Raw genomic sequence first — 21,570 nt, 5'->3', positions numbered from 1 at the left:
GACACAGATATACTGCAGCAACATTAAGTACACACAAGTTATTCATGTGTTGTGAGCATAGGATGATCTGGACTGACACAATCAGGAAAAGGCAATGCATGAAGGGTTTTTCTCTTTCTTATTAATTGATTATTCTCTTTGCTACCAGAGGGAATTCAGGCCAATACTGCTGCTTTCCTAGGAGTTACATCTAAAGTAAAGGAGGTGGGAGACACGAAAGTAATTCAAAAATCCCCCCCAGCAGGGGGTTTAGAACTAGATAATCTTAAGGTCCTTCCCAACCCAAACCATTCTATGATTCTATGATCTACCTCCTTTTGTTTTTCTTAAGCATTGCACGTTGATGCTGGTTTAATAAGAATGTCTTAGGTGCTGCCTAACTGAAAAATCAACAAGGACATCTCACAGAAAAGCCCCGCTTCTGCAGCTGCTAAATGCCAGCATCTTGCAAAAACGTGTAACATTCCACCTTCCCAACAGTCCGATGCATTAACAAATTATGCAGCAATCAAATATAATTCAACTTTCTTTTATAATAGAAAGGTGTGTTACAACTGAGGACTCTCCTCCCCATAAAAAACCCTTTGCTCCTTCAGAGTTGCATTTTTAATGATCGGAACGTTTCTCCCTTTCCCTCCCCCCATCTCCTGCCTGAAGCATCCTAAGTAATGGCAGAAGATCCATATGTATTTTACAGCACAGGAAGTTTGGAAGGGGGGGGGGGGGGGGGGGAGAGGAGGAGGGCCGGCAAAAGTAGTTATCAACACATCGCACACAAGCCAAGGCAGACATCTACTTCCTGGACACATTCATGCCTGTAACATTCCCAAATTGCTGAGTGCACATACATACAGCTGCCTTCCCACAGTGATTCAAAGCTCCTGCCCTCTCCCATATTGCTGATGGCACAACAGCAGCACTGACAATTTCCATGTTTATGCAGTATTTCTGCACCAAGAAATACAAGAGGGAAATATATATGTATTTTAAAGAAACACGTCTCCTCTTATTGCTAAGAGGACTAAGAACAGAGGAAGCCCTTTTGAACAGGCTTGCTCAAAGCTGGCAGCTGGCAGTGGATGGCAGCTGGACATTTTCTTTCAGTCACTGTTTCTCCCACCAAGGCAGCAAGAGAGATGTTGCCAGGCCGCCTCTCTTTCAGCCTACAGCCAAAGATAAATCGTAGAGAGGTGGGTGAAGAGCAGCGCATCAAAGCAACTGATAGAAACCTGGCTCCTTTCTGAAATACCTCTTCTCCTGCTTCTGCTTAAGAATATGCTGCATAGCAGAGTGCATATTTTCTGATTTATTTATAAGTTGCACCCTTTTACTAGCTATTTTTAAATAAGTATCTAAGCAATCTGCACAATACCTAAAATCGAGTACAATAATTACATGTATTGTAAGTACCAATTTAAAGGTGGTGTTACCAGTTATGGTAAACAATTTCAACAGAAATTGAAGGCACTAAATCACCATAATGAAAAATTCTTGTATTGGCAGTAGGATTTTCGAAATATTTGATATAAAGCAGAGTTCAGCTTCTCAAATACAAAACAGATACTGCTGGGCTTTTCAGAAATTATTTGATGGATGAACAGAGCTCTCCAGGGCACTTACAGGTGCTCTGAAAAATACTGGCTGGACAGAGGGAAGCAGATTTATTTTTAAACATCTACTGGCACTGAAATTAACCTCACTCAGTGCCTGGCATCAAAATATACTCAGCAGCCTGCACTCTTCCAAAAATCTTTTGATATATGAACTTTTCTGACAATGACTGTGGCAAACAGGCTCTTACGGACATTTTGTCACATCATCTACTTCCCTCTCCTCCAATCCCAGACACGGGAATGCAGCAAAACAAGCAAGAGATATACATCCTCCTTCCTGGCACACTTCCGTAGGTCTGCTGCCTGTCGAACTCCTGGAGCAGTGGGTGAGGAAGGGGCAGAAAAGCACCCTTGCACACCCTGGCCATTCCTGATCCCCTGCCCATGGGTGTGCAAGGTGCAGGGGAGCATGGAGAGGGAAACATACCACCGAGCAGCAATGCCCCTTCTTTGCAGTGCAACCTTGTGATCCTTTCACTCCCAGTTCAGTTCATCTCGAGCATCAAGGTCAACACAGCAATGATGGTTCTCTACTTAAAGCATACTTGGGAGTACTAAGCAAGGCAGTGACAGCCATCCCTGAAGGTATACCACAGTGAACTGAAGGGGAAATAATCTCTGGAACCCTGAAGACTGAGAGATGTTTACCCAGAAAACATTTTATGACCCTTCCTCCAAAAGGCCCAATCGGCCCTTTTCTTCCCCCTGCAATTAAACAGTACTTACATGACATGAGCCACTGATTTCAAACATTTCCTTGCTTGATTAAGGCTTACGTATCAGAAACTGATTTGTTCTAAGTCAGTGATAGGGCTCAGATAGATTAATTTAGCTAACTTTCATATATGCCTTGACACAGACAAATGGATTGTTTTGGTCTTATTAATATCAGCTATTATCTTTATTTCTGCTTTGACTCATATTCTGAATCTGAGTCAAGACTTCTTGACTGCAGAGTATGACTGACTGAGAAATTAGTCTTTACAATATAATGGAACACGGTATGTGTTTGCCTCAGTCTGATAATGAGTGCAGACTATTATCAGAGAGTAGAAAGCAAGCAGATTTCAAGTTTGCAAATGATAGAAAGGGATAAACCAAAGGAAGCAGGTATCCTCAGCTACTCAGTGGCTAAAGGATTTCCACTTTCACACTGCAGATATTAATAAATTTGTTTCAGGGTATTCAGATGAACTCAGATTTAGTAAAAGACTTTGAAAGGTTTTTTAATAAAATGTAAACTTCTAACAAAATCTGACCTGACTGATAGCCATATTTAAAGAGTTTCCATTACATACAGCATATATTGCATTTATACACCTTTTAAGTAGCCTACAGTTTTTATACCTGTGATTGTTTTTTTATACAGTGATTTTATACTTGATATCTTCAAAATATTATCCTAACAAACAGAGGGTCCTCAGGGAAATTCTCCCATGTTGTATGCAAGTTAAAACACTTCTGCAAAGGCAGTAGGACATTTCACAGAAGACACCTGCAACAGGATCTTATAGCCATCACACCAACAAATACACAGAAAAAGAAACACAGAATTTAAGACAGTGACTAGATAATTGGAAATCTTATACAATAAATTTTACTGGTCTCAAACTTACAAAGAAGCTCATTAAAAACAACAAACTTGGGGTTTAGTACAATGAGGAAATACTAGCTACCAAACCATAAAGATTTTCTTTAACGGGCATCAAAAGTAAATTATGTTTACTAGTGAAAAGGACTACCATACATACACTTTTCATGGATAGCATTTTGATATAAACATTAATGTACTGAATTTGCCAATACAGTGTTTTTTTTTTCTTATGTAAAAAAATGAAAAGTTAGAAGACATGAAACTCATTTGCCTTGGAAGAGTGAAACAAATGACTTGAAAATTCAGTTCTCCTTACAAGAAAACAGGTGAGTTTGCATTAGCAGCAAAAGAAAATCAAATTTAAAAATCAAAGCATAAAACAGGAAATTCTTACTTTCACTTCCACTGTCTTCCCACCTTGCTCGATATGCCTCTCAAGATACTCAGAAGACAATAGGTCACTGCAAGAAGAAAAAAAGAACCATAAGCCTCGCGCATGTCTTCTTGCACTCCCTCTCAGCAAGCACTGATTAAACATTTACATTTGAAAAGGGCAAAACCTGCAGGATACTTTTCCTAAAATGTCCATAAAAATCACTGAAACAACCACCTCCAATGGAGTCACACAGTCCATGGCATACGTTCATTTTTAATACCAGAAGGCAGAACAAGAAAAACTGAGGGTGGGGCTCCTTCACAGAAGGTTCAAACCAGCCCGTGATAACAATTTTAAGTCAGAAGACTTTTCTATTTGTAAGTAAAAGCAGTACATAAGTTAGGTGAATTTTAAAGAAAGAAAACAGCATAAAGATGAGAAAACATTTGAAGTCACTTCTGCAGTAGGCTGTATCTGAGGTAAAATGGCAGCTGTGTTCGGCAGACTTCTAAAGGACACAATGGCACACAAGGTCATGAAATGACCTTGTAGTAGCAATATGGTGAGATCAGTATCACAGTAAATGGGCAGACAGAGCCACCAGCCACAGAAACTGCACCACACCATAAGCTCACAGCCAGCTCCACCCAGTGTAGGCAGGCGGCAGGTGCCATGCTGTCCTTGGGCAGCCAGGGCAGTCATCCACCAGGGGCCATCCCTTACACCCGCTTCCCCTTGCAGCACTGCGGCTTCAGCAGAGGAAAATGCTCTGGGTGACAGCAAACCCAGACTCAAAAGTACACAGGGATTTCAAACAAACACTGAAGAGAAGAAACAATCAGACCTGAGGCAAATTTATATAAGTTAAATGCACACAGCATTTATTATGACACTTCAGCGCTAAACCAGTCAAATCCTCTCACACCCAAGTTATTGTCTAGGAAAGCACATCATCTACATCAGAAATTTCACTAAATATGTTCAAAGATTTCAAAATTTTACCAATTATTTTATACATCTGTGTAAAGATTTAATATTGTCCTACCCAAAAGGCAATCAAACTGGAAAAGATGAAAAACTGGTAAAGAAAACATGACGTCACGTTGACTGATAGGACAAGAGGCCGCGAGCACAAAACCTTCTCAGCAAAAGAGTCAAACTTGAATGTTTATCCTTCAAACGCCCAGGCTAGAAGCGAGCTGACCAGCTATGGGAGGGCAGGGAAGCAGATTGGACTCAGGGCAGCAGCTGCTTGGCTTTGGAGCTTTGCCCTGGCTAAACAGGCATCAAGGCCATGGGCTGTTTTGCTCACAGAGACACTGGTGACAGCCTAGAGCAGGACAAGGTTGATAGTGTGGGTCCTTCCATATCAGCCCTACAAACTGGCAGTTTGGTATTTGCATTAATAACCCAGGCACAAAACCCAGGAGTACTCTAATAAAATGTGCTGATAATGCCAAGTTGGAAAGCATGGAGAATAAAGACAAAGATTGAAAAAATTCCCACACAAAAGAACTGGATGATCTTCATGACTGGGTATTAGAAAAAGGATCAAATTCAATTGTACAAAGACCAAATATATGCACTTAAGGGCTGGAGGGAATTTCTATTATGTTGCTTTGGAGGGCCTAATTTAAGAAGAAGAAAGACATGACTTCACTTGTTTCTGGCAAAATGATTTGCCAGATCAATAGGGTGCCTTCCTGAAAAACACAGCTGTCATCCCAGAGTACATCAAAGAAGATGTATTTCCAGTCAAACTGAGGTAAGATTAATACCATTGTCCAAATGAGACTTCTTTTCAAATACTGAGGACAGGTACTGGACAGCTTTGCTTAGAAAATTCAATTACCTGGAAGCACAGAGAGACTCCCAAGGTAACCAGGGAATGGAAAGCTCCTGAAATCTAGGAAAAAATTGAAATGTAAGGGGATCTGAATGCACCACAGTTTATACACCAAGATGTAAACTAGCTAATTAGGCTATAAAAGATGCTGGCAGAACATTGAATGTACAAGCACAGTCAATGAGTCAATACATGCTGAAAGAAAGACTTTGTACCTGAGTGTAAGTGACAGAGGCAACAAAAAGAGGGACACTAATAAATTTCTGAATAGGAGAAGCCATGGGAAACGGGTCTATAGAGGTGGGGTCCCCTCAGCCACAGTGAGTTCACAACTGGTTGTTGATGAAAGCAAGTCTCAGTGCCCCCTCAGCAGCAAGTGTTAAACCTACCTGTGTCAGCACAAACACTCATCAAAATACTCTCAGTGTCAGAACTAACACTCATCAAAATACTTTTCGTGTCAGCACTGGCACTCATCAAAGTACATTTGGAAGGGTGCAACAAACCTATGGTTTTGCTGCATTAGGTAATTGAAGTCCCTTGTGAAGAGGTATGATAAGCTCCAGAGCTGATGCAAGGGAAGGAAATTACCTGAGCAGCTGCCAGTTGATGCTTTGCATAGCAGCCTGCAAGAGGAGCACCTAAAAGAGATGTTGTTGTTTGACTGACTGATTACAATTAACTCCTCTTAGAAGTTAGTATTAAATATTCAGAACACTCATTCACCTAGGGGAAGCTCAAGGACTTCTATAAGGTTTGTATGCTTTTTCCAGATTCATAAATTCAGACAGATGCTCTCTTAAAATGTATTTAGTTTAGCTTGCTGAAGTTAGATATATAGTTTCTCAGCATTCACTACACTTTCTTCCCAGCAAAAGTCTATGCTTCCATAGATTTACTAAAGCCACCTCTATAGCTTAGGGTTCTAATTTTACTATTAATATTACTATTAACTATTTACTAGTGACTATTTCTTGGAGACTCCTTGTCTGATGGGCACAAAAGGTTTTATGCAAAGGAAGATGCAAGTGATTATAAAAAGTAAGTATAGAGTACAAAAGACAGAGATCAAACAGAATTACTTAGAACTTGCAGCTGTATTTGGAGAGATGACAAGGAGAAGCACAGGGTCTTCTTACATGGGCCTGACAAAATTGTTGCTATTGTCATTTTTTAAAAGATACTACTGTTTTTATGTTTTTATGTTCTGGAAGATCATACATTGAGTTCTCAGAGATCTGGAAATTGGGCCTGGCATGAGAAAACAAACAGGTTGATCATTCTCTGCTTTGTACAATGAAAGAACTAAGAGATGACAAATAGACTTTTTCTGACACAGCTCCTGGTTAGAGTGTGGAACCTCTTGCCACAGGAAAGAATAGATACTGGTTCAAGCTGGGAATGGACAAGTTAAGGGACATAACTGAGGGCTGCCAAATGAACCCTCAGTTATCATACCTGACTCAAAGTTCTGGAGTCCTGGAAAAGGACTCTGGGGAAGCCTCATACATTCTTGTTCTGCTCTTCTCCCTCAGCATCTGCCTTGGGCCACTGTGACAGGATAGGGCAGGTACCTCCATTCCCAAATTAAGCCTGGCTGGAAGGGAAACATCATGGGGTCACCAGCCTGCACAGATTTTGGGAATCAAGTCCAGAGCTTACAAACAAATTTAAATACATTTTTTAAAGCCTACCTTAAGTAGCATGGCAGGCAGGATACATCTGGTAATACTTTATCGGTAGAAAAACCTACAAATTATGTCATATTATGCTTTATTATTATTATTATTATGACTCACTGCACAGAAAATATCATAAAAAATACAGCAGTCTTGCACATCCAATAATGCAATCAGTGCTATTATAAATTCAACTACAAACTAACAATTACACACAGTCCTGGAAACTGAAGTCACCTCATAAGTAGAGTAATGTTTTGTCTTCAGTAACAGTGAAGCAGGTAACTGTGCAATTTTAATAAAAGTCATTACCTTAAAACAAAAAAGCTGTAGTGAAACACGATAAAAATTATTTAAGCAAGATAAGACACTGAGCAAACAGCATTAAAATGATGTACATTTCAATGTAAATTATCCAACCTTTTCCTATGGTATAGATGAAATAGAAACAATTTAGCTTGCTTGCCAATCTATCCTGAAAGCCACCTTTGACAGTTTAAATAGTAGTTTTGGTATTAAGCATAAAGAAAATCTGCATGTGAAAAAACAAAACAAAAAAAACCCACGAAAAATATCTTAGAAACACAAGGGATGTAGAAAATAACAGTGAAAAAAACATCTACACTATAAAAGACAATACTGCAGAGTGAGATTTTCCGAAACATTCATTGAGGCATTGATACTAATTCTTTGAAAAGGCATGACAAAAACCTGCATATGTTAAGGCCTAAAAATAAGTCATTTCAGAGGGAAGATGCACATGTGATCTGTGGCTTTTACAAGGAAAAAACAGCTATGCTAATAATAGCAATTCTCTTCTCAGAGGTCTGTTATTTTAAATATACACAAATTAAGTAGTGGTTTTGTTTACAGCAGCATTGGGTTTTGGAGCATTATGTTAAGTCATAACCACATGAGTCCATCCCATACAGACCCAATAGCATAAGGGCCGCAAGAACGAAATGAGCAAGCTCCTCTCATCTTTTCCAACTCTCCCAAATAGTCACAACAGTAGAACACAAGAGGAGGTGGCTGTGGGAATTTTCTTACACAAGAGAGCCCAACTAAGAAAATTAGATCCTTATCCAAGATCATGCATATATATGCACTTAAATTCTAGCTTGAATTAATTTTAGCATTTGCATATGAGATTTACCAAACCAAAGCTGGGATTGGGAACCAAGGAAAATAGATGAGCTTTGGCAACAGATGGGCTCCCCAGCAGAAACAGGCTGCTCCAGGAAGCAAATGGGGGGAGAAATAAGGTGTCAAGAGAAAAGAGGACAGGGCAGGCCAAGTGCTTAAAGAACGGGAAAGAAAAAAACCAGGAGATTATGAAGCATTTCAACTTGAAAGAAGAAAAAAAGAGACCATTAAAGATTTTTAAAAAGGGAACAGGTTTGCATTTGAGTATGAAATGGATAACAAACTGGGAATTATCCCTGGAAATGTAATAGAAACTTTCATTTTCAAGAAGAAAAGGAAAACGCCTATCACTAGCATCTGAATAAAAATTAACTCTCCCAATTTAAGAGACAGGAAAGATGGAATGCCTAAAAGTCATGGAAGAAAAAGAGCAGAAATTATAGGGGCCTCTTTAGAGGCCAAAGCAAGACTTACAAACTTAAGAAAGGTGGAAATAAAGGGAGTTCATCAACATCGTAATAAAATGCATCTTTGCTGGCATATCAGTGTTATAAATGAGAGAAACGTCTGGCTTCAGGATATCTGAGACTGTTGCTGAGTCTTCTTGGACACTGAGGGAATTCTTTATCACTTCATCTGTCTGTTTAGCCCTATTTCTGTCTCCACAACTCTCCAATATGTACACCTGAAATTTCAGATCAAATACGATGCAAGACAAGGACATCAAATGAGAGATCTGAGCTGAGATGCATTACTGAAAAGGAAGACAAGAGCTTTAGCTGAAATCAGCAGAAAGGCCTGGATGGGTTGAATGCCAGCAGGAAATTGTCAACAGACATATGGAGACATTCAAGAGAAAAAGACAGAACAGTTCAGGGAAATGACTTAAACACTGATATGAAGAAGATGCCATATCAGCTGCACAATTAATGCTAACATACATTGCAGGAGCAAGCTGTAATAAGGGGGCTTCCTGCAATATCACACTTCAGAGGCCTGCAGTAAAAGGAATGGACACTGTTCAGGTACCAAGCACATAAAGATGAAGTTGAAGATTTTTCCCAGTGGGGTACATCCTCTACCAAGTAACCTGGAAAGGTCTGAATTATAACTCAAGCATGTAAAGGAAAGTTATCCCCTCAAGAGAAGAGAAAAGGGAGGAAATTATATTCATATTGGAGACTGTTGTAGAAGATGGGAAACTACCAGCATACTGCTTTGAGAAAAGTGCTGAAAGACTCCTTTCATTAACAGAAATAATATATAGGGAAGGAGTAACTAGGGGAGATAATTTTTTAGAACATCTCATCTTGCACACCAGGGAAGAGAAGGCAAGTTGATTATTATCACAAAACAAGGACCATGAAAGTGGAAAAACTAGATGAGAGGGAATAGAAGGGATTATTCAATTTGCCAGTCAGTAACAGTACAAAGGAGAATCAGGATTACCTCACATTACACTATGGTCCTAAAACATTTTCAGTATCAGCCATGAGCTAACTAAAAAATACAGCAAGATAAACTAAAAAGAAACCACTAAGCTGGCAGATTTCTTTATCTGACTAGCTAGGACATTTTAATTCTCCTTTATCCTTATGCTGACCCTAACACCTCCTCTCTGTTCATACATGATCTTTCCTTGCATTTCAGGGGGGATTAGCTATCTCCATGCACCATGAATCTATCTGCTTTAATAGCCACAGCTCTAAAACTTTCATCCCCTCCTTCCCCTCCAAAGAATTGCTGACTTGTTTTTATGTGGATAGTTAATTTAACAACTGTAGATGTTAAATTAGCAGAATGGACTAATCAATCAGAATTAGGTAGCTTCTCTGAGATACCGCAGCAATTTTCACAGTGCCTACTTAGAGGAAGAAAAAAGTAACTGAGAAAAACAGTCGGTTCTTGTCTGCACAAATTGAAGCTTCTCTCCTTTTTAAAACATTCTTATTGTGCTTTTCTGTTCTTGTTGTTGCTAATATGAAGGGGAGAAAGGAGAAAGTAATTTCTTAATATTTCTACTCCTGCCAACTATTAAAGACTTTCTCCAAAAAGACTAGGGACTTACAAATGGGTTGAGTCCTTTCTTATACATAAGTGCTGAGGCGTACCTAATCTCAGTCCTCCGCTGGAGCTTAATTTCACATTTCAGTAGCAGTCAACTATACACAACTTGAATCCCTGATCAAGTTTCTCCCAAATACCAAGATTTGCTCAATTCTTCCCTCTCCAGGACTTCTCTCTTGGATCCCTAATGCAATCTGACTTGAAAATGCACTTAGTCCCTTTATCCCTTAATAGCTAATTTGCCTTCAGGACATGATAGTAACTGCCCTGCATCCTACTGCAGACACCAAACTGCAGAGCAACTCTGCAGCCCTGTGCAGAGGCCTCTCTTCTAGCATTGGAGATGAATTCTTACTGTTCTGTCTTACAAACAGCATGTGTCTGATTTACTGGACTAGCTTTATTTCTTGATGGGAAAAGGTTTAAGCAAGTTGAAGACATTCCTGCTTAATTTCACTAAATTTCTATTATGCACATGGTTACTATCTCTAGTATAAAAAAAAGGAGAGAGGACAAAATGAAAGCTGCAAGGAAAACCTGTAAAGCAACAGAGGTATTTTCAACCCACAGGATGGTGTGGCCATATCCTGATGCTGGACATGTGCAAGTGAACTGTACCTGAAGTATATCCAGCTTTCACTGACAGCAGGCATTTTGTGGTGCCACTGTTCACCTACAGTTACTAAACCACAGACTTTTTAGCCCATCCTTTTCAACCTTTGCAATTCAGTCTGATCTCCTCTACCTAAATGACCATATCAGCAATTTTATGGGAAATCACTGAAAAATGTGGCACATCACAATCAGCAGATACTGCTTGTATTTTTCCCCTGGAAAATATTAAGTTTATATTTAAGTTCTGCAGCTAGAGATGCAAACTAATCATTTACTGACTCATATCACCACACATATCACTATGTTTTAATGAAATCTGAATATAGCTTCCTACCCCAACAAAGCAAGAGCAAAACAAACCTAAAGCAGCTCTGAAAGCACAATTTCAGATTCTATTTTTATTGCAACTCAAATATAACCAAATTATTCTTAATATTTCTCACACTGATAAACTTATTTTAATATGCTTATTAAAATGGGTAGATAAAAAATATACAGTGATATACAGTGCATTAAAAAAAGAAATCATGTATTTTATAGCATTTTGTGGTACAAGCACTACAAAGTCAATACAGCAGTTAATTCATCCTACTCATGATTGAGGGAAGATGATTACAGTCTTCTCTTCCAAAGAGGGAGATCTAATCTACTGCCCTAACAAGGAAGCTCCACCCCTACACACAGAAATTCTTCCCAGTATCGAGGGGGAGACACTGCTACTCAAGAGGCCATAATGATAAACCAGAGACTTTAAGAAGCCTAAAGAATAAATGGCAGTTTTTAAAATCATAGAATCATAGAATAGTTAGCGTTGGAAAGGACCTTAAGATCATCAAGTTCCAAACCCCCCTGCCACAGGCAGGGACACCTCACACTAAACCATGTCACCCAAGGCTCTGTCCAACCTGGCCTTGAACACCGCCAGGGATGGAGCATTCACAACTTTCCTGTCAATACTCTTGTCAGACAAAAATAAGTTAGTCCACTTACTCTGCTCTAGTTTTCCTTACAGTACTAATGGCACCACAATAAAACCTCACTGTGCTTTTGCTAATGAATAATTTACACCAGTATAACTTCAGGCAATTGCTTCTTTTTTGTTTTCCTAAATAAATTTCAGAAGGAATCCTATGAAAATTAGCACATATTTTTAGATCATGTTCATACCACTACTACAAAGCAGTTACCTCAATGCCATAATTCATATGCTTGTTGCTTTAGAATCAGGATAAACATCATTAATTTTAGTATTTGAGAACATGGTAAATTAATAATAAAAGGAAAAGGCAAGCACACAAGAGGCACAGGATACATATTTTCCTGCACAAATCTACTAGCATGTTCTAATCTTAGGTTTTAATATGCTTCTTCATACGGTCAAGCTGTTTTATACTACATGAAAAATCACTTCCCATGTAAACTCACTTGTGATTTCAAGCACATTCCAACCCAATTCTTTATACCTATTGTTTACTGTCCACAAATACTATATTAATAAAGAAAAACTGCAAACTTAAATGCTTACTTGTTATAAAATATCAGCCATCTCAAAGTGGTCCCGACATGGCTTTATGCTGTTAAATACAAGCACATATATTTTGTACAAGATATATGTATCATTTAGTCAATGATCATTACTGAATATTTTTGTTTGGTAGGTTCCTTCAAGATTTGCCCTCAAATTCTAGTTACTGTACACATCATCTTGTCCTGAAGCAAATATACAAATTATTCCTGTACCGATGGGCATTTCTGTGATGGTCTCTCAAAGTATTTGCAAAACGGAAATACTAAGTCCTCCACATACTGGTCCTCAGGAAAGCAGGTGGTAGCACTTTACTTGCTACTAGAAAGCTTTAAAGTATGCTTGTTTTGGGTGCTTAGTTTGAAACTTCACAGAGCCATGTGATATTGTAGAAATACAATATCTTTTTTATCATAACACATTTCAGGTGTTTCCTGCCCTGTGTTGCAGTTAGAACAACTCAGGAGCTCTTGGAGCCTTCAGTGCTGATCTGAAGTGTCCTGCTCACAGGGTGCCCAAGCAACAATGATCAGTCACTAGAGCAAATGCTGAAGGTACCACCTGGGAGATGCTTGTCCAAAGCCAAGTAAGAAATCCAAAGGGACCAGGCACTGCCACTTGCTTTGCACATGTACACTTGCCAACCAAGTAATAGATAAACTGGGACTGTCCAGCAAACCACCTTATTGCTAGCACAACCTTGCTTCACTCCCAGACTACCTTACTTCAGCAACAATAGCATTGATTTACACAAATAAAAAAAACTTAAGATGAATAAAATAGGAATACAAGGGGGCAAATTAAGCTGTGCCCCAGCTCCTGCTCCTGCCTGTTTTATCATCTCCTTTCAAACAACTCATCAACATATCCATCTCCTCTGTCCTCAGGTCTCCTCTTCGTGGTCATATTCCTACTCTTCTATTCCCCAGCTCATCCCCAGCTCATCACCCCTTCTTACCAACAAGCATTTCCATGCTGCTGCTTCCTGCTTCTGCATGATGCCATGAAAGACCAGCAAAGGAGTCAGTATCTCTTCAAGATTACATTTACAGTTTGACACTAAGTACATCCATCCTAAAATATGCATCCTTAATGACAGCAAAGCTTTCCCCCCCTGTGCTGTCACTTCTTTTATAAGCACTTAGGATGATCACCCCCTTACACTCCTGGTTACCTGCTGTTAGAACTTGAATTTTATTCTCAAATTTGAAGTGTTGCTCATGCCACAAGAATTTTCATATAATTAAAGAGTATTAGCATATATGGATGGAAAAATTATGGAGAAATTTGGTTTTATTGCTAATCTAATGAATGCATCAATTGTTCAAGTACCCAAGATGTTTCAGAAACAAGGTAAGAAAAATTGGTTACCATTATTTTTACTTTTGTTCACAAAATATGTGAACTCTATGAAACTTTAGAACTTCTTAGAAAAGCTGAAAATAGCTTTAATTCAAAAGACATTAAACCTTAAATCTAGGAACTAATTAATTTCTAGAAATTATTTTGATGGAGACAATCTGATAGAATTTCAAGAAGATTGAAATGGGCTTGAAACTACAAAGACATTGAAAAAGCCTATTATTGGTAGAGGGGCTAAGGAAAACTGTGTCACAATGCGAAAAAATACCTACAATGACAGGCAAGTTAAAGAGCAAGAACTAAAATTACAGGTACCTGCTGTAGCACTGTAACCTCTCTCATTTGATATAGAAGATCCATTTTAATAGCACAGCACATTGTGTGGATCGTAAGTCAGAGGCCCCACACGGCACTTGTGAGTGAGCCAGGGTTTTAGTCTGAAAGTATACAAGTAAATCCAAATGCACTGTTAAAGGAGACAGCGAAAGGCGTCTCTTGAAGAAGCAGTCTGCATTACTGGATCACAGAATATCCACCCATGACAAACGACACAAAGCTTTGTGAAATAAAATGCATGGCCCATTTTAAAAAATGAATGAAGAGTGGGAAGACAAGAGTCCCTTAACCACCAAATCCTCAGGAGCCAGATTCTGAGACAACACTAATCACTTAAACACAGTCCAAGGAATTATCACAGCTCCGCAAACTTACAATCATCAATCTTCATTTAGCATACACAACTGCAAGAAAACAGCTAGCTTCAGAGAGACAAAAAAATCCATTCCCCAATGCTGTTCCAAGTCAGATTTGGCTGGCTTGCCAGACAGCCCTGGCATTGCTGATGTCCCAGCAGGTTACTTCGCCTCCTTGTGTGTTACCTAGCAGTAAATTATCCCCTCTAAACTCAAAAGGCTCTTCAATTTGGAGAAGAGACGATAGGGTGAGGGTGGGGGAATATGACAGAGGTCTACAATATCACGTGAGCCATAGACAAAATTAATGCAAAGCTGTTATTCACCTAATTCCACATTAGTAAAATAAGGAAGTACTTGAAGAAATTAGAAGACCAATTTAAAACAGATCAAAGAAAGCACTATATCACACAAGTTGTGACTCTCTGCACCATGTTGCCACAGAAGGCTGTACAGGTAGACAGTATCAGAAGGTATCCCAGAAAGGGACTGTCACAGACAGCAGGTTCATTAACAGGCACTAAAACGCATATGGAGGGATGTGCCTTCTGGCACTTTTAATGGATGCTGAGGGAGTGAGTGGAATGGACCCGGAAAGTGGCCCAGCCCATGCTCTTTCACAGTATCTCCCACTGCCAGTGTCAGGACATATGGACCAGTGGTATGATGCAGTTTTGTTTGTTTTGTGTTTAATCACTGTCACTACTCCTTAGGGTAAAATAAATTCAGAAATCTGATATTTTAAAATTCCCTTTCTACCCAAAGTAATTTCTTGAAACTCTGAGAGAAAATATATCTGTGCTGATAGGATGCAAATTATTGTCCACATATCAGCACAGGATTGCTTTTAAATATATGGTTTGTATCCACATTATGTAACCTCAATAGCTGTACAGAACAACAGCAGTCAGCAGCACCCTGCTAACTGCATCCACTGCAGAGACTGCTCCATACCTGTAACTGGACATCCATTTCTGAAAATGCAGCTTTGTCAGTTGTCCATCTGCTGCTGCATGGATAAGACTACGATTCAACCCATACTGAAAATCCTACCACAAAACACTTGCAGGGTTCAATATTTCACCTTTTTCTTATCATAACTATCACATCCCTCCTACCCTAAAGCTAGCTCTGCTGCTTTATATACAAAATTCATTTTCACACTCCTTCTCAAAGACTATTAAGGCCAGTTACACTGGCAGGTGACATAACTATGGCTGGTTTTTAAGTAGTAAAAAAAAGGGAACAGGCTGAAATCCCTGGCATTCCTAACAGCATTCATATATCCACCTAACTCAGTGCATTAGTTGGTAAAAAGTTATAAACAGATCTTGAGCTTTGCAGCTGGCTCACTAATAGAGCATTGGTAGAAGTTCTCATTCAACTGATGTTCTGTTGCTACCAGCCATTTCTTATGCACATATATGTATCCTATGTAGATACACACACACACAGATCCTCTATATGCCATATATCCACACAAATTTATATCCGTATAAAGATATATTTTACATCCCTAGAAGGCATCAACCAGCAATATACTATGCATTATACATCCAATTTGTTTGTCTCCTCTTGCTCCTTCACCACAACTTTTTCTATCACTTTATTCTCATCTTTCATGTCTTATCCTCTCTTAAGTCAGGACCAATCCACTGCCTTGTTTGCAGAATTTTCTGTTTGGAGAATTCTAGCTTAAAATTCTCATAATTAGAAAATAGCAGCCACCTGCTTTCTCTCTTGACTCAAAACACAAACCAAATTGTTTTATCCTGCAGGCCCACTAACATGTCTAATGTTCTAACAGACATTTTCAGAATTTGACATACTTTATACAGCCATGCTCAGAAATAAACCACCTGCAACTTCTCATGCTGCCACCTAAGCAATGGTTTAAATTTCAGAAGATACGTATCCTAGGATGGAAAAACTGGCAGGGTCAAAGCAAACCCAAGTATACTGCATTCTTCCTATAGAGTCTTAAATCTGAATCACCACCATCTCCCTACATCTTCAGAACATTTGCCGTGACGATTTCTCTGGAGTGGGCTGATGATGCTAGCAGAGACTCAACATTTTCTTTTTGTCATAATGCAAACCCTTATAACTATTCCATCTTTTCCTGTAGCCTCTCACTTTTCAGCAATGATGTGCCTATAGATAGAAACATTTTATACCCATTTATAAAATGTGAATAGATTTCTAAGAAGTATCTTTATTATTACCTATTAATCTTATCTATTTTTATTCTGAAGTATTCTCTTCAGGCTGAAAAGGGATCTTCATATTTGAGTGCGCCAATTCCGGTTATCACTTTTCACAGGACTAACCTCTTCATTCAGAGGTTACTTACATGTACCTTTTTTTTTTTCACCACGATTGTAATATTTTCTGTAGGTCAGGCTGAGCACCTGCTACCTCAGTTCTGTAAGACTCCAAGAATGGTATTCTTTGCAATTTGGCAACTATCTGGCATCAAACAGTTACATTTTGAACATGGCACAACAAAACACTACAGTGACAGTGCAAAGTGCATTCTGTAGAAGGAATCAAAAGATGAAAGTATGAAAGCAATTCTAGCAGATGAAGAAGTGAGCAGGAACATATTCTGCCATTCTGGCATATGCTTTGTTTTCCTCCCTTTCCTTTCCTTTGTTTGCCCTCCAAAGGGCTCCAAATCACGGTCTCTCCAAAGAGCTGAATATAACTGAGATGAAAAGGTAAGTCTGTTTAGAGTCCATTTCACAAAGCAACTGCATAGCCAAAGGATTGTTCATAAAAAAAAAAACAAAGGAAAAGTGCAGAACAGCTGAAGACCCTTTTAAATGCTATATAGCAGTGTGGTAGAAAGCCTTGAGAGAACAAAAACCCTTCCCTAAAGGGCACACGGTATAACGTATTCCCCCTTAGAGACTTTGACTCAGTTACCCTGAATGGCTCCTTCTGCACAGCACTTTATCACACCTCTGATAGCCAAAAGTGCCACTGTTGCCAGGCAAAGGGAGAGGGAGTAGAGAGCTCAGAGTCAGTTCTGAGCGCCTACATCCCTCCTGCACTCCTGTCCTTTTGCCCCCCCAAAGGTCCACTTGCACATCCAGAACTAAGATGAGAAACACAGCTGACTGGTGGGATCTGCAGATAGGAGCATACTCAGCATATGTAAAGCCATCTCATCATCCAGGGATACAGTCACAGGCAGATGGCTCTAGCTATGATCTGCATCTTAGTGTGGAGCTGTCTCTAATTAAAATTTCCATTCAGTGAACGATGAGTTTGAATTTGACCAAGCATTTCTACAAGAAACCTACTTTCAAATCTCCTGTCATCTTTGTTTGGCTTCTCAGTGATGTGCTGACACTGTTGTAACAAGAGAACTACTCCACCTCCTCACTTATCCTCATCCTGAGCTAACCTGATGTCCTAAAGCAACCTCCGAAGCTGAGCAAAGATACAGGGCATTCTAAAGGGACAAGGAAATCACCCACCCCTTCTTCACTCTGCTGAGCCACAGGAAAAAAACAGTACACCCAACTGGGAGGCTGGTCCCTATGGGGTCCCCCTCTGCACAGCCAACAGAGAGAGCAAGCAGTTGCTCACAATGGCAAGACATTGCCCTCCCAACAGCCTCCTGCCCTGACTCCCACCTGCAGGAGCCCACACTCTCCCTGCTGGCTACAGAGATCCTGGGAGATCAGCCTCCTAATTTAGATGCCTCTGTTCATTGTGCCTGAAAATCAGGCATGGGAACACCCGCAGGAATACAGAACAGTGCCTCAGTGGAGGGCTCGAGAGCCTCTCATTCACAACAGTGTTCATCAGTTCTTAAGGAACATCACGTGTGGGTTTGCAAACATTAATTTAGCTAAATGGCATCACTGTTTATAACTACAGCTCACACTGACAAGCACACATTCAAGACTGTGTTCTCTTCTTCAGTACAAAATGTATAAGGATATCCTTATTATTCTCCTTACTACATATTTCTAGAATCTTGCTAGATACTTAAAATTATTTATGGGTCTAAAAATAATCCTTCTAACATGTCATGTGTTACTTATAATAAAAACTGTATTTAAGACTCAAGTTCTGCAGTATAATCCATTTGATGAGCAATCATCAGGGAAGCTAATGTGGCTTGCAGAACAAGAAAAAAACCCTTCCAAAAGTTCCACACAATATTGTAGAATTTAATGCTGAGCTAAACTATAAATTAAAGCTAACCAACCTCCAAGAATGCTAATGACTTTTAAGTTAGAAGACTCACAGGGTTATATGTGTGTGTATATATATGTATCTCTAACCCAGATGTCTTTTGCCCCCTCAAAAAAAAAAGACACAGACATATTTACAATGACACTACCAATTAATCAATACTGAAATGTTTGGGGTTTTTTTCAACAGGAATAGTTCCAGTACTTGTATTAAACACTGCTGGTATTACTGAAATCTACAGCACTCTATCTTAATATTTGGAGATGAGTATTAAACTGAAAGTTAGATAAATAAATACAGTTGTACCTTAAATCACAAAGATGTATACACTGATCCATATTTCCTTACAAGGTAATGGGTTTTGCATGTAGTTATCATTCCTTGGGGAGAGATAATGTAATCTCTACCACTGATTGCCAAAATCATTGCCCATGGCAGGGGGGTTGGAACTGGATGATCTTTAAAGTCTCTTCCAACCCAAACCATTCCATAATTCTGTGATAATAAGGAAAAAAAGGAGTAATTTTAAGGAATGCTTTTACAGGAATAAATGCATTTTCCATTTACACTTGTTTTGCTTCCAGACCAATGATGTGTGGAGGTGAAAATGATCATGCTACATAGCAATTAGAGTTTTAGAGCATTAAAAACAGATAGCAAGATGCCCGAGACACCTCGGATGCCCTGAAAACATGTTTTTAATTAGTGCTGGTCAGGAATTTCCAACAAATGGCTTTCCATCAAAGAAGTTCATCCAACTTTTACAAAGTGAAACTTTAATCAGAAATGTAACAGTTTAAACAAATCTTTTTTTCCAAAACACATCTCTGTATAGCCATAGACCTGCACAACTCTCCCATTCAAAGCTCTGATTTGTTTGATTCAGATCAAGGAGTATAACTTGAGAACCTATAATAAGATGTGTAGCCTAATTCTTGCTTTTCAGACTGTTCTTGGGTTGACATCAATTCCATCATTTCCATTTTGTGCCATACAAGGGCTTCATTGGACCAAAGACATGAAAAAGTAACACAGAAATTATCCAAATATGTATGTGTTTGTATTTTGCATTGAAATATTTGAGTCTAAAAGCTCCTCTAACAGAACTCAATTTAACATGAGAAACACTAGCAAATTCCTGAGATGCAACCATATAGTCTCTACAAGTTCTTAATCCATATATACAAATAGAATAAAATTAATATTTATTTAAACAAACTAAAAATAGTGTAGGTGTGTCCTCCCCATAGCTCAAGCATCCTTTCATAGGTTATTCCACTTTGTAACAGCTTGCAGCCTAAAATGCTCTTTAGAGTTAAATAATGCATTTGCAGAATTAATATATAATATCATCAGGAAGCACACATTGAGGACAAGGTGAAGAGATGTTTTCATCTTAGAATGAGGTAACCAAAAAGCTGGAGATGAAGAAGTGCTATTCCAGATATTGTGAGCACCTAGATAAATTTTCTTTATGCATGGGATGATGATACTGTTCTGAGACATAAAGTTCATACTTCAGTCCTCACAATCTGAGCATGCACAAAGTGAAGGTGCCCAATTCCCATTTAAATGAGTAGAAGTTGAGAGCACTCAGCCCCTGACAGAACTAAACCCTCTGAGGTGAGACACCACTCATGCCAATTTAATTTCAGACTACAAGAATAGTCTATGAGCATAGATGGGTATGCACACCTGAATCCATGTATGTGCCAATGAATGTGCTTCTATGAATTCTGTTCTATGAATGTGTTTCATTCATAGAAAATTAAACGGAAACTGACATCAGAAAATGTAGACTTAGATCTGCTACTCAAAAGCACTGGTGTGCAGCAGAGCACAGGAATTGCTCCTTCAGCAGCAAGGCAGAACCATAGCCTCATGTCCAATAGAAATGATGACGGTGAAAGAACTAAATATTATTTATACTATCACACCATCATCTCAGAAAGGTGACAAGAGGTGCAGAACTGCAAATAAACTAAAACTGAAAAAGGTAGGAGTGGAGGGCAAATACATTAGGTGTCCCAGGGGTCACGCCATTTCCAGCTCCTCCCACCTCCACCCTGACCCAGGTACACCCTGAAGCTGAAGGAAGCCTACGCATTCCATCTGTCTTCCCCACTATCTAAACACGATCCTATTTAAAGGCTTTTGCCTACAGTATGTTGACATAGTTCTGTCCAGTGTCAATTTTGTACTCCTAAAATCCTTTCATTTCCCAGTATATTTTAAAACAGAAATTACCTTACAGTGAAAGCTCAGAAAGTTCTACTTCATTACCATCTTTGTCATGCCATAAATGGGCCATAAATAGCACACATGCCTTTACACTTTTATCAGGGCAGTTTCCATTCACTAGTGGTAATTCAACATACAGATACCAGACCCCAAAGTCTAATGAGAAAGAGTGTATTAACATTTTTTTCCAAATAAGTTCTGTCCCCAAGCAATTCCTTTTTTTAATCTTCAAAGATACTTAAATAACAGAAACACACAGAAATAGAATCTTATTCATCTTTTCTGAATGAGCGACTTGTTGTAAAACATCAGAAAACAATTCAAAATAAGCAATTATTATTTGCTACTTGGTCACTTGAGTCCCAGAAGTTTACTCAGGATACAAATACATATTTTAGTAGTACTATTGACAGAGGTTTATAATAGGACATGGAAAAAACCATGAGTTACTATCCCAGACTTCCAAAATATCATTTCCAAAAGCACAATAACACTCTTGTCTCAAATTCAAGTTTTGCAGAGCTGCGCAGCAAAGAACCCTAAACTATGACTGAAGAGAAGTCAATGACTGGGAAACAGCAACGCACTTAATAGTGAATGAA

The 21,570-nt window shown here is 39.0% G+C and overlaps 1 protein-coding gene across 13 annotated transcripts in view; it reads right to left on the bottom strand.

Moving 5' to 3' along the window:
• The window catches only part of ADAM22 (ADAM metallopeptidase domain 22), a 131,219-nt gene that overhangs the window by 69,541 nt on the left and 40,108 nt on the right, over positions 1-21,570 (bottom strand). For all 13 annotated transcript variants that reach the window (XM_061468402.1, XM_061468404.1, XM_061468405.1 and 10 more), the window contains exon 4: positions 3,602-3,668. In XM_061468402.1, the coding sequence (XP_061324386.1) occupies positions 3,602-3,668 (67 nt within the window). The remainder of the gene's footprint in view (positions 1-3,601; positions 3,669-21,570) is intronic.

Source organism: Pezoporus flaviventris, unplaced genomic scaffold (assembly GCF_033815535.1).
Source record: "Pezoporus flaviventris isolate CSIRO_AGI_PZ_B2104156 unplaced genomic scaffold, CSIRO_AGI_Pfla_v1 ptg000047l, whole genome shotgun sequence".
Classification (NCBI taxonomy): domain Eukaryota; kingdom Metazoa; phylum Chordata; class Aves; order Psittaciformes; family Psittacidae; genus Pezoporus; species Pezoporus flaviventris.
This window is presented reverse-complemented; position numbering and strand designations above follow the sequence as displayed.